A 12,303-nucleotide genomic window follows, 5' to 3' on the forward strand; every position below is an offset into this window, starting at 1 on the left:
TCTGCACAGTATTCAGTGTGTGTAGAGGAAGTACTCATTACTCTATGCTCTCTCAGGGCCAGACCTGTGTTAATGCTTTTTCTCCTGTTACTCTCTTTTTCTCCCCCCCCTCTGCTCCCTCTTGCTGCTTTTCAGCTGACTCTGGGCTTTGGCAATCTTATTTGCCTTTCAATCCAGATCAATCTCCAGCTTATCTACAGCTCCTGAATCATAAACATTTCATAGGCTCAGCCTTGACACTGACAGACATGGGATGGTGGGGGTTTGGTATAAAGTGTCTGTAGTGGCTAGTTGATGCTGGACTTCACTCAGTATGAGGAAATGTTTGGAACATCACCTTGTCAAAACCCAGATCCTGCACAGCTGTCCCACTGTCTCAGTGAGAGACACACGTGCTGTTCCATGCCATCGTGTGTGTCTTCATGTGCACTTGCATGCACACATATATAAAGCATGTGTCTAGTTTTGTCTGTGTGTGCTCTTCGTGTGTGATGTATTATTCATAAGAAGAAGCATTCATCTCAGTGAGACACCTTCAACAATTTGGAGACGTGGTGTGCTTAACGGCTTAATGTAGTTGCTGCAATTTGGCTCTCCTCTGGCTGATTAACACCGGCACTCCAGTCCTCACTGTGCTTTGCCTCACGAAGGATTAGGTGTTATAAGAAACATGGCTTCCCAGGGAGTTGATGAATATTTCCCCAAATTTACCTGACATTTTCTGATTTGAGCGTCTTTCAGAATACCCACTCCTATTCAATTTCTGTCTCGCTATTTAGTCGTTATCTGAGGGAGCTCAAAAGAGGTGAACACAAACCAGGCGATGCAGGAATGACCTTGGATTGCTGTGTATTAAACTGCTCCCAGTGTCTCTAAATGGAGTGTGAATGGAGGATACAGACTTTCCTTTTTCTAATTTCCTTTGTCTCTTCCACTCCTTTTTTTGTCCCCACCTAGATTTTTGCAAAACAGCAGGTCAAACTTTTACTGTGCCTGTATGCGAGTGCTGCCAACAGTAGAGCAGTCAGCAAAGTGCCACCTCAGCACCTGTGCTTTAATGATTAATACCATATTGATGGTCTCAATTAATTTCCTATTACACCACCAGAAGGCTGCGGTCGCTCTGTCTCTGTCATGGCCCCTGCGCTTGTTTTGGGAAGCCTCTTTGTGGCAGCTGCTGGATGGAGATAGTATGCCTCTCAGTAACACGCACGCACACACACACACAATTTCAGAAAGATGTAGCAAACATGAACACGCACAATCACACACACTAGTATCTTACGGAAACACGCGCACACACCATTACACGCTGCTTTGCTCCTTGCATTTAACACACTTGCACACAGATAAACAAATAAAATGTAACTCTGTCTTTTAGTTGGATCATTTTAAAGGGGACTCGTTGTGTTTTAGTTACAATGTTCGGCAATGATCAAAAAACTCTTAAGAGTCCCAGAGATTCAGCTAAGCCTCTTTGTACAGTGCTCTGCGGCAATTTTACAAACCACTACTCTCACCTGACTGTGTGCCTTTGGTACAGCTCACCCCCCTCTGTTTTGCATTTGAACCTGGTGTGATTTGCAGCATTGCGTTTTAGGACATTTTCCTAAAGCCTATGCTTTGGTTCTTGCATAATCCCCTCCCCTGCAGCGCTGCTACATATCTGTAACAGTGTGTAAGATACTGATTTATTCCCATGATGATCTCTCTCTCAGCTGTGATTTGATAACACGTTCCCATGACCTCAACTGTCTGTGGACCTGCTCCATGGATCAACTCGCAGTCAACACTGCCCCCGTGGAGAGGCTGGGGAAATGCTTGTGTTTGTCGATCAGATTGGCAGACTTCTGATGGCGCCTTTTTCTCTGTCTCTCTTCATTACCTTTTCATATCCCATTCACGACTTCTTATCTCTGACCACTCTGTACTTCACCCTATAAACCCCTCTATCTCTCTTTAATATGTACTGTTAAGCTCAGCCTCATTCTTTCATCCTGACAGACACACACACACACATATAGACACACGCACAGTCTTTATTTTTCATTTTTCATGTGGACCCAATACACACCATTGGTTGCTAGGAAACCATTTGAGCATTTTTTTTCCCAGGGGCAGACGTTTGATTACCCATTTGTATGGTGTGTATGTGTGTGTGTGTGTGTATGTGTGTGTGTGTGTGTGTGTGTGCGCGTGTGTGTGTGTGTGTGTGTAGTGGCCAGTGTGTGTGTGTCTCCAGAGAGAGGTCTTGCCAAGCTGAGCTCTGGGGCTGCTCCAGTATCCAGCCCAGTAATAATAATGAGCCCCTCACCATGCTTGACAGAGCACACAGGCTCAGCAGTCCTGTGGCCATTGCTGTTGTCATAGTGTGTAAGTAAGTTGATGTATGTGTAGAGTGAGTATATATCTATTAATGTGCATATGTATGTGCATTTACCCTACTAGTTTGTGCCTGACTGGGTCTGTTTTCTGTTACGACCTAAACAGTTGTTGCTGTTGTTGATGCTGACAACCGGTGTTATCTATTGTTGTTCAGTGGGCCATTGCAGAAGCAGATAGTCGCCAGGTTGGACTGTCTTGCTGCTGGACACACATCAGTCCTCCTTGTGACTGCCTGTTTAGAAATGCACCAGCACATCTTTCTCCCCTGGCTGCTCCTGTGGAGTCCTGATTCGCTCACAGACACGGGCAGAGGCACATAAATAGCACGCCTTGTCGACTGGCACGGGGAGAAAGACGACGCACACAAACAAATCAGACTCAGCACCAATATGAAAGGGAGCAAGAGCAGAAGAGAGGGAATATAGAGAGATGGCATTAGCCGTGTTTTCCTCCTCCAAATGAATTGCACTGTGCCCTAGGAGGAAGAGATGAAATGAGAGAGCAAACAAGTGGAAAAGAGTCAGAGAAAGCCAAAGGTTGAGAGGTTATTTCGAGGCGGAAACAAAAGAAAAAGAGCCATGGTTAAATCTTCCCTGTGTCTGTAAGAGCTCAGTAACTTCCTTTCCCTCCTTATTCTCCAGTGTGACTCGGTGTCACCTGGATGGACACTGAATATTAGGATCAGTGCCATGGGCTCAGCCAAGGCCATTATGGCAGCCGGATGGACTCCTGATGGCCTTTTCTCAGCTTGCCCCTGGGCAGCATGGCCTCTCACATGGGACCACCACAACTAATGGAGAGGGCAGTGTGCTCTGTAAGGGCCTTAGGAAGAATAAGTAGGCTGTAAACTGTGAGTTGAGTTGTGGCAGCTAAAGGGGCTTCAATGCCTCACTGCCCGGCTTACTGCCTGACTTACTGCCTGCCTGCTTGGCATCCAGAATGCTCCTCCATATTCAGGCTCTGAATACTGGCCTTTTGCACTTTTATTGTAATGCATGCAGATGCTTGGCACAGCAACAAACACTCTCCACCTTTTACTGTGGTGCACTGCACAAATAAAATATTTCAAAGCAGGGAGGAGCCACACACAAAAATAGAGGAGCACTCTCGTGCATACTCACTCACAGACATGTAGAAATGCGAAATGCACTCACATATGCACAATTACACACACAAGTGCACAGACATGTGCACTTGCGCACACACACACATGCACATAGACTTGCATTCCCCCACCCAGAGTGAAGCAGTTCTGCCCCTCTAAGCTGAGTTATTTAAAGCCCCGCTCTCAACTCCATCGGAGTGATTATGTGCTACTGAATTAAACATCACAGGCCTCAGCCCCTGGCTTCCTCTGAAACACGCTCAAACATGCTGGCCTCTTCCTGTTCCTCAAAAGTTCCAAGCTCTGCCTTTCATATCTCCTAGCCAGTGCACTAGGTAGTGGAGGTAAAGAGGTGGAGTATGAATCTTCCCTAAATCAGGATCTCCTGCTGTGCCTCCTGCTCTGTCATCTCTCTCGCAGACCTTGGACAGAGGCATTTGAGGCAATTCACATTAAGAAACCCTCTGTAAACTGGCTCTTACCCCTGGATCGGTACCCACCATGGGCATCGTTTTAGCTTGGCACTCAGGCAGTGTTGTAGTTGGTGGAGAGCCGGGTGCAATAGAGGGTGAACTGTAGCAGCTAAGTTGAGCGGTGACTCCAGACACCCCAATTAGGGTGTCTGCTTTCTAAACTGGGAACATTTAAACAAAGAGTTTGTCATACAGGACCTGGAGAGAGAGGGGGAGAGCAGGTTCAGTTGGGGGATTGCTCTGCTACGTAGACAGGAGCTTCAGGCTGTTTGCTGCCTTTTTGGGAGGGTTTTGACGTTTGTTTACCTCGGTGTGTGCGTTTGTATGTGCGTCTGTGTGTGTTCATGCGCTGCATGCGTGTGTCTGTGCTTCTTGTGTGTCTGCACGAGCCAAGGCACCAGCCAGCCACCCCCACATTCCAAAACACACCCGTTGGCAGTGAGCGATAAAGGTTCCAAACAAAAGGAAGAAGTCTTGTGCCTCATGGAGGTGAACTTACAGAACCACAGAGGCAGTTGACCTTGAAATGAGCAGCAGTGTTTGGGGACAGGCGGGGGAGGTCGGTGTTTAAGAGTGCAACCTCAGTGCCAGAGGCCAGGAGGCTGCCTAATGACTGGCACCCTACGCCATCCATCACTATGCCACTGCCAGGGCAACTGCCCCCGCACAGCCAAGAGAGCAGGGTCTTAATAATCCCTCGTACCCATTCAGTGGACCACAGCACACGACATGAAACACATGCATTCAGTACATGTGTGTTCCTCATGCACATGAAACTGCACAGACAAATGCAAGGATGCACACCACAAATTCTAATACGGATTGCGAGCACAGACAGCATGAATATGCAGTCAAAATAGCAGATGCACTCAGACTTACACTCACAGCTCATTGGGCTCATTCTGCATGCATACTGATGTGCGTACGCCAACCAACATACAGAAATCTGCCTCTAGACACTCATTCACACGCTATTTATGATTTTATGTAGGCAGACACAAAAAAACATAAAGGGACAGATCCACAAACACAAATACACCAACACAGTCACATCCCCTCTGTATTTATACCTTCTATCCTGAATGTTTTTGACAAAACAATTGACTGCTGCTGCTTTCATGATATTTTGTATTGAAATGGATCTCCCGGCAGCCTGCTAGTTCAATTCTCCCATGAAGAACTATCTCGTTCCTTTCCTCCTTTGCTTATTTTTCCTTGTTTCTTCCTTGGAGTAAAAATGGAAAAGGGGGGCCTTTTCCCATACCTGAGCCCCTGTCTGCTCTGCTCTCTCCTTCAGTTTGACAGGCTTTGAAGCCCCCATTCCTTGGTGTGGGTTATTTTATCAGAGAGGAACAAGGTTTCCCCCTGCACTCCCAGGCTCATCCACGTTGCATGAAGCATCCCCTCTCAATTAAGATCCTTTCATGTTAATGGTGTTTTTATCGCTCCTGTGCACGGGATGTGAAAGCGAGGCCTTCTATGGTAGAGTACAAGCATGGAGCAGAGCTGCCTGCCTGACATTATAAGAGCTGTTCCTCCCATTCTTCTTTCTGTCTCTGTCGCTCTCTGTCTTTCCACGTATCTCTACCCGGAACTCTGACTCTTTCCCTTGCTCTCTGAGTCTTAATGAGCTGCGGTAAGCTGTTGGAGTAGCAGCTACATGGAGGTGTTCCAGGAGGGAGGCAGGGTCACTGAGACAGCAGACACATCACTTGACCACTTATGCCAGATTCTACCAGAAGACGTGTTTTTGTGCTCAAGTCTCAGTTAGTTATATCTCCGCCGCGGCTCAACATTCACTTGCTCACATTCAGCACAAAGTAGAAGGTCATTATATCTGTTTTCACCGACATCGAACTCCATGTGTGTCTTCAGCTCCATTAGTAAATCTTTTTCTCCCTCCTTGTCTTTTGGAGTAGAACAGGGTGTATGACTTCAGGATGAGGTAGGCAGTCACTGAAAGAACGTTGGAGCACTGGCTGACTCTAAGTGCGTGGGTGCCAGAGAAACCTGTTGCCTGGCTACAACAGCACCTTTATCCTCCGGTTGCGATGGCGATGTCCTGCATATCGCATATGCATGGGTGTGCAAAGTGTTGGCACCCCTAACTTTTTCATTTGTGTCTGATGCACTGTGTATTAGGCCGCGAGTGTGTGTGTGTGTGCGTGTGTGACTGTCTGTACCGTCTTTGCTTATTTGCATGCGTGTCTTTGTATGCTGATGTGTTTGCGTGTGTTTGTGAGAGAGGGAGAGGGAGAGAGAGAGTGGTGAAAGGAGGGGCAGGAAGGCGCTCCACCACCCACTCAGCAGGCCTTCCGCCCCCATGGCTGACTCCCCAAGACTCTGCTAGTAATTATCTCAACATCTATCCATCTGTTCTAGGGAGGCGCAGTAAACATTAACACAACGCAGCAACATCAAAATGCTGGCTGGAGACACGCTACGTTTTACTCATACACGATATGTGAATGTTGTTGTAAGAGGCCTTAACATGTGACTTGTTGGCACACATGCATAGAAATATGGCCAACATTTATCATGCGCACATTGTCTCATGCAAGCGATACAAACGCCTTCCTCACACATGCACACCACAGGCTCCTGCAACTGTATCCCAGTCTAGCCTTCCACTGCGGAAGTGAGGCTGGATAGCTGCCCTGAGACTCGCATGGGAAACGAGCGGAAAAAAACAACCAAAAGACTACATTACACAATTAATCAATAAGTTAATGAGATCTCATTTTCTCTGGAAAATAGTATCCAGGCAAAAAGTTCCCCCTCAGCCTTTTTCCCCCCCTACTCCTAGAGAACCAACTCCTGATATTACACTGTGGAAAAAGAAAAGGCAGCCAACAGGAAATTAAATTAAATTACCATCCTGATAGATTTATGTTATGCCTTACATTTCCATTGTGTTGTTTTCGTCCTAGAGTGGATGTAGGCCTGAGTCGGGGGGGGGGGGGGACTGTTAAATATGTGGGAAAGTATGAAGAGAGAAAGATTGAGGAAAGAGAGGGGGAGTTCCATACTGACGGATCGAAGATTACTCGGGTTTTGATGAGCTTTAACGCTGCCACATGATCTCTCCCTTTGTGTGGAGTGTGTGTTTGCTCGCATGTTTGTGTGGCTGTATGTGAAAAGGTAGGAAACAGCAGGGAGTGTGGGTGTTGGAAGGAGGAGATTGTGCTTAACCATGTGAATGATCGTGTACAGCTAACATTTCAGTTAGATGCGTTTGTTAAGGTATTCTAATGTGTTTGTCCTTGCTCAGTTTGTGTGTGTTTCCGTGCTCGTATGTTTGCCCACACTAATGCCAGAGCTGTGCGTCTACGCATATTCGCTCCCACCCGCACCCATACATCCACATATGCACGCTCATAATTGAATGAAGCTGTCTACATCTGACGCTCTCTTACCAAGTAAAGATTGAGGGCATCTCTTCGCTATTGACACAGCTGGTGATGCCATCTGTGGGCATCACACACCACCCTGTGCCATCTCCATCCAAACAGGGCAGCCATCGCCCAGTGTCCATACCAATGACAGGGGACAAGGAAAGCAGTGAGATAACATTCTGTAATGTCCAGCTCCAGCTCCTGGAGAAAGTGTTTGAGGAACATAATCTGTCCTTAATACACTGCTTCACATATGACTTGTTGCTCTTCCACTACTGGAGACACACTCAGAGAGTGGTAGTTATTTAAACATTTTGGATGCTTTTTTCAAAGAAGTATTTGTTTCTTTGGATCCATTCGCCCCCAACCACACCCCTGTCTGATGAAACGGGAGAAGGAGAGAGGAAGAGAGGGGGGTGTAGTTGTAGATTAATGGTTCACACTGAGAGGGAGCACAGACCTACAGCAGCAGCGCCTTGATTTATTTGCCACTTAGTACTGATGAAGCTTCAAACTGCAGTCACACACACATGTTGTCACAGCATTTTTCTCTATCAAGGTCTTTGTTGGTTTGTCGATTCTTGTGACTTGTTTAGCTTCGAGTGTACGCACGCATGCACGTGTTCTTTTCATGCACGTCCTTTTGGTTTTGTTTATTCATACATCTGCCGATAATTTTTCTCCCAAACGCTGTATATCTGCTTGTATTTGGCTGCTCGCAGGTCAGTTATAATCAGCGGCTTTTATTTGTATCCTGTGTGTCGGTGTTTGGATATTGTGCAGTATTTGTGAGTTAAGTTTGCGTGGGCTTAGTGGCAGTCGGATGTGTATAATAAATTGGAAGCGATAAGGACTGAAACGGGAACACTCTTTGTGTGAGTCTTTGCCATGCTGAGTAATCAAAGCGTTTCATGATTACAGGAGCGAATTGATGTTACTCACACCAGCACAACATTCCTTTAAACGCTACCTATTATTCATAAGCTGTCAATTTAGGGAATTTGCAGAGAGGTAACCTGGTAACAATTTGCAGGCGGCAAATCGTTGAGTTTTGACTTGGTAAATACAGGCAGAGTTAATTGAGGGCATCAACTCAGCATGTGGGTGGACTTGACAAAATGCCATAAGTGTGTTACATGAGCACACATTGTAATTATCACACATATGCACATACAAATACACACACGCGCGCGCGAGCGCAGACGCTAGTTTACACATCCGAGCACACACACATTTGGAGATAGAGAGATACAGAGAGCCACATAATGAGTGAGATTATTGCACATTTCTGATCCCAGATTTGTTCTGCTCCCTGGTTGTGGTTTGGATTGTGCATTTACTCTTCTGTTCTTGGGCTCTATTGTGTGTGTGTGGGTACCATCCAGTGTTTCTAGTTCAGCAACACTTTACTTCTCACCAACCAGCTGGCATGCTCCACATAAAAGCCCTAACAGCTGAGCCACAGTATCTATGTGTCACTACCACTCCTCACTATTGTATCCTCAAGAAACCATGCTCATAGATGCACTTTCCTCTGTGTCATCTCATGGAACCCCTCGCTTCTCTCTCTCCCTCTGTGTTTCCTGCAGAACCCTGATATTGTGCTCGTCCACTATTTGAATGTTCCAGCCATCGAGGACTGTGGGAAACCATGTGGTCCGATCCTGTGCTCCATCAATACAGACAAGAAGGAGTGGGCCAAGTGGACCAAGGAGGAGCTGATTGGCCAGCTCAAGCCCATGTGTGAGTATCTGAATCATTCAGCAGTATGCATTTATCAATTCTTCTCTCTCCAGTCTCAGCTTTGATTCATAGCCTTTAATACAAACAGTTGCTGTCTCCTCTAAAAAGGCCTTGATAGTCTTTACATGTCTGCCTGCATGGAAAGACTAAACATAGTGGCTGTTGTTTTTGTCTGAGGATTTAATGTCTGGTCCTGTTAGCTGAAAGCTGGTACACTAAGTGCCCTCAGCACCTCAGTCAGAGAGCATCTTCGGCCAGTGTTCCAACGCTGTTGTATGAGTGTGCATTCTTCCTGGAGCCATCTGCTAGTAATGGGTCAAAGTTCAGCCCTTCCCTCGACCTCTGGCACCACTCTGGCCAGGCTGAGAGTGCGTCTCATCTCTGGCCCAAGAAGGAAGTCAAGGAAGAGGAGGGCAGCAAGCTGGTTATTGATTCATGTTAGTGCGTGGGAGCAAGAATGTCTGACTCACCAGAAATCCCGCTTCTACCCTTTCTCCGAGTCTCCCTGTTCCTATCCATGATGTTATCAGCTATACTAATGCTCTGCGAGATGCACTATGTGTTTTTATGGGTCTCTAGACCTGCCCAGAGATTGAGGCAATGTTTTGGAAAAAGTCAGGGTTTGTCTGATGATGATAATAGCCAAATGGGGACCTTGTGGGGTATTGAAAATCTTTCAGAGAGCTGTTAAGATACCTTTAACAGCCACACTGTGATTCAGGCGTGTCTGGCAGGGCTGTGACTGATATTCCGATGGCCAATTATTGGTGATGTGGCCAGGTAAAGAGGAACGTGTCAGCAGCTTTACAAGCACACACACATGCTGGCTGCATACTGACAAGGCAGTCAGGACCATCATCACTGAGGTCTCGGCTGTATTGTTATCCTCCTCACTGTTCTGCTCGCTATCAGTTTCAGGACATATTTTAACATAAAGCCTTACCTCAGGACAGCCACTGAACAACAACAGCCTACTGTATTCATTATGTCTGTGGCTTAATGTAAAAACGAAGCGCCATTTGCAGTAATGCATAAAGTCATTAACTTTGGGAGTTGTTGGGACAGAGAGGGTGAGTGTGAGATGCCTTCTAGCTGCCAGGCTACATGAGGGGGCTACGTAAAGAGTAAAAATCCCTCTTCTGCTTTCTGTCTCTGCTTTCTATCTTTCTTCTCCTCTCCATCCCTCTCTCTTTCTACTGGACCAGCCAGCATGTCAACACAGGCTCAGCGATGGAGCAACATTGCCATCTAGTGGTCCTGTAAGATAGCAACCGCCATCCCACTGTATAGAGAAAAGACTTGATGCGATGAAGTTATGCTATATTATCCATGCAGCATTCAATCTTAATTAAAACATTAGCCCTTAACATACAGCATTTATTTTTCCCAGACTGACCTATATCTTTGGAAACTTGCATTCAAAAGTAGATGTGTATTTTGCTTTGCACAGGAATGTTCTAATATGTGTGCAGGGCTGTGGATCATAGCAGAACTTCCTTGATTACTCAGAGATTGTATAGCTAAACTGGCTGGGGAAGTTTCTCCTCTCCTTTTATCAGGAATTTGAAAAGCCGTCACACTTTGTAGTATGAGGCAAGATTGCAGGAGTGCACAGACAGTGAGTCTTATACGGTGTGTTGCAGTATGTGAAGAAAATGTTCTTGCATAGTAATGACGGTACCTGTTTAACATGCTGATTCTTGTCAGCACACAAACCCTTAGTTTAATGTCAAATAGTTATTTTTCCTGAACATTGTCAACTTTTGCAATATAATTGCCCTCTTCCATCTTACCCCTCCTTTTTGTGATTCTCTGCACGATATTTCAGTGCGCGAACCACTTGACATCTCTAATGATACAAAAAAAAACAACAAAGGAAAAGTGTGGATTTCATGGATCAGTTGAGCTTATTCCTTCTCCCCACGACAAAAACACGCACACAAACTCGTGCTCTCAGTCGCAAAAAAAAAAAACTTTCAGTTGCACGGATGCTCACACACACCAGTTCAAATATAAGCCCTGTGAAACACTGCCGTGTGTGACCTCTTCCTCCTTAACGCCCTGCGGTGTTTGATGAGAAAGAGAAGAAGTGAGGGGTGAGGAAGGGGGGTAGAGGAGGGAGAATGGCATCACTACTCAGTCACGCTACAGTTCCATAGACAAGGCAGCCAGCTTGATTCACTCTTTTGGTCTAATGCTATAAACACGCAGCGCTCTCTCAAGCTATGCCCCAAGCCTGCTGACAGATAGCGCATGAGCGGCTTTAACAAACACTCAGACAGACAGAAGTCCTGTCTCCAGGCTACAAAGACAGGGTCAGAGAAGAACAGACCAAGGCAAAACAGACAGGGCCAGCCATCATGCGAACTATTGTACTCCACTGTCCCATATAGTGTCCAATGGTGCAGAGGCAGCCAGATGGGATATGCATGTGTCCTACAGATCATCTGTGTTTGTCATTAGGGCTGGGTGATGCTGCTCATGACAGGACGCAGTCATCGGGATGATGATGTGACTGGGTTGCTGTTTGGTGCCTCGGCTGTTGCTGCCACTGGGATTAAACCTAGTGGCACTGCTCCTGTCATGTCTGCTTTGAAACATAACCCTCAGTGAGAAGAGCAGACAGGCAGACACGGCGGTAACTGTACGTCAACAACCCAGAGCCTCCGGGGGTGACGCCCGTCTACATGAGGAGGGCTTTGGCAATTCTGGCATGAGGGATCAGGGCAGAGGGGAGACAAGATTGTTTGGACAAATAGGGAAGGCACTACATGGTGGATGTAAGCTGTTGTATTAGGCTCTCACTCTTGCTCTGTCGCCCTCTCCGAATCAGATTAGCAGAACCGATGCACTCCTGTCCTGCAGCCTCCCTGCTGGCTTTGTCAAGGGATTCATGACAGCGTTTTTAGTACGCCCATGGCCCTATCATCTCTGTGTCAGTAATACTAGGATCATCTAATTTGTACTGTTGCATTACACATCATCAGGAGGTGACTCAAGCCACACACTCTAATGTGTTCTCTAGACAGACACAATTATTTGTTCAGTAATTATAATGACATTAGATGAAACCTTCCTGTCACACTTCACATCCAATCTCTTTTTCAGCTCAGTCACTCTGAATTAATGGCTGAATAAATCTGACTATATAATAGATCAAAATGAATCCTGTTCATGTTTCTATAACCTGCCACAGTAGAGT

At 46.2% G+C, this 12,303-nt stretch overlaps 1 protein-coding gene across 9 annotated transcripts in view; it reads left to right on the forward strand.

Moving 5' to 3' along the window:
• Positions 1-12,303, forward strand: part of camta1a (calmodulin binding transcription activator 1a) — a 289,186-nt gene that overhangs the window by 238,937 nt on the left and 37,946 nt on the right. For all 9 annotated transcript variants that reach the window (XM_030421881.1, XM_030421871.1, XM_030421872.1 and 6 more), the window contains one exon: positions 8,948-9,101. In XM_030421881.1, the coding sequence (XP_030277741.1) occupies positions 8,948-9,101 (154 nt within the window). The remainder of the gene's footprint in view (positions 1-8,947; positions 9,102-12,303) is intronic.

Source organism: Sparus aurata, chromosome 7 (genome assembly GCF_900880675.1).
Source record: "Sparus aurata chromosome 7, fSpaAur1.1, whole genome shotgun sequence".
NCBI classification, from domain to species: domain Eukaryota; kingdom Metazoa; phylum Chordata; class Actinopteri; order Spariformes; family Sparidae; genus Sparus; species Sparus aurata.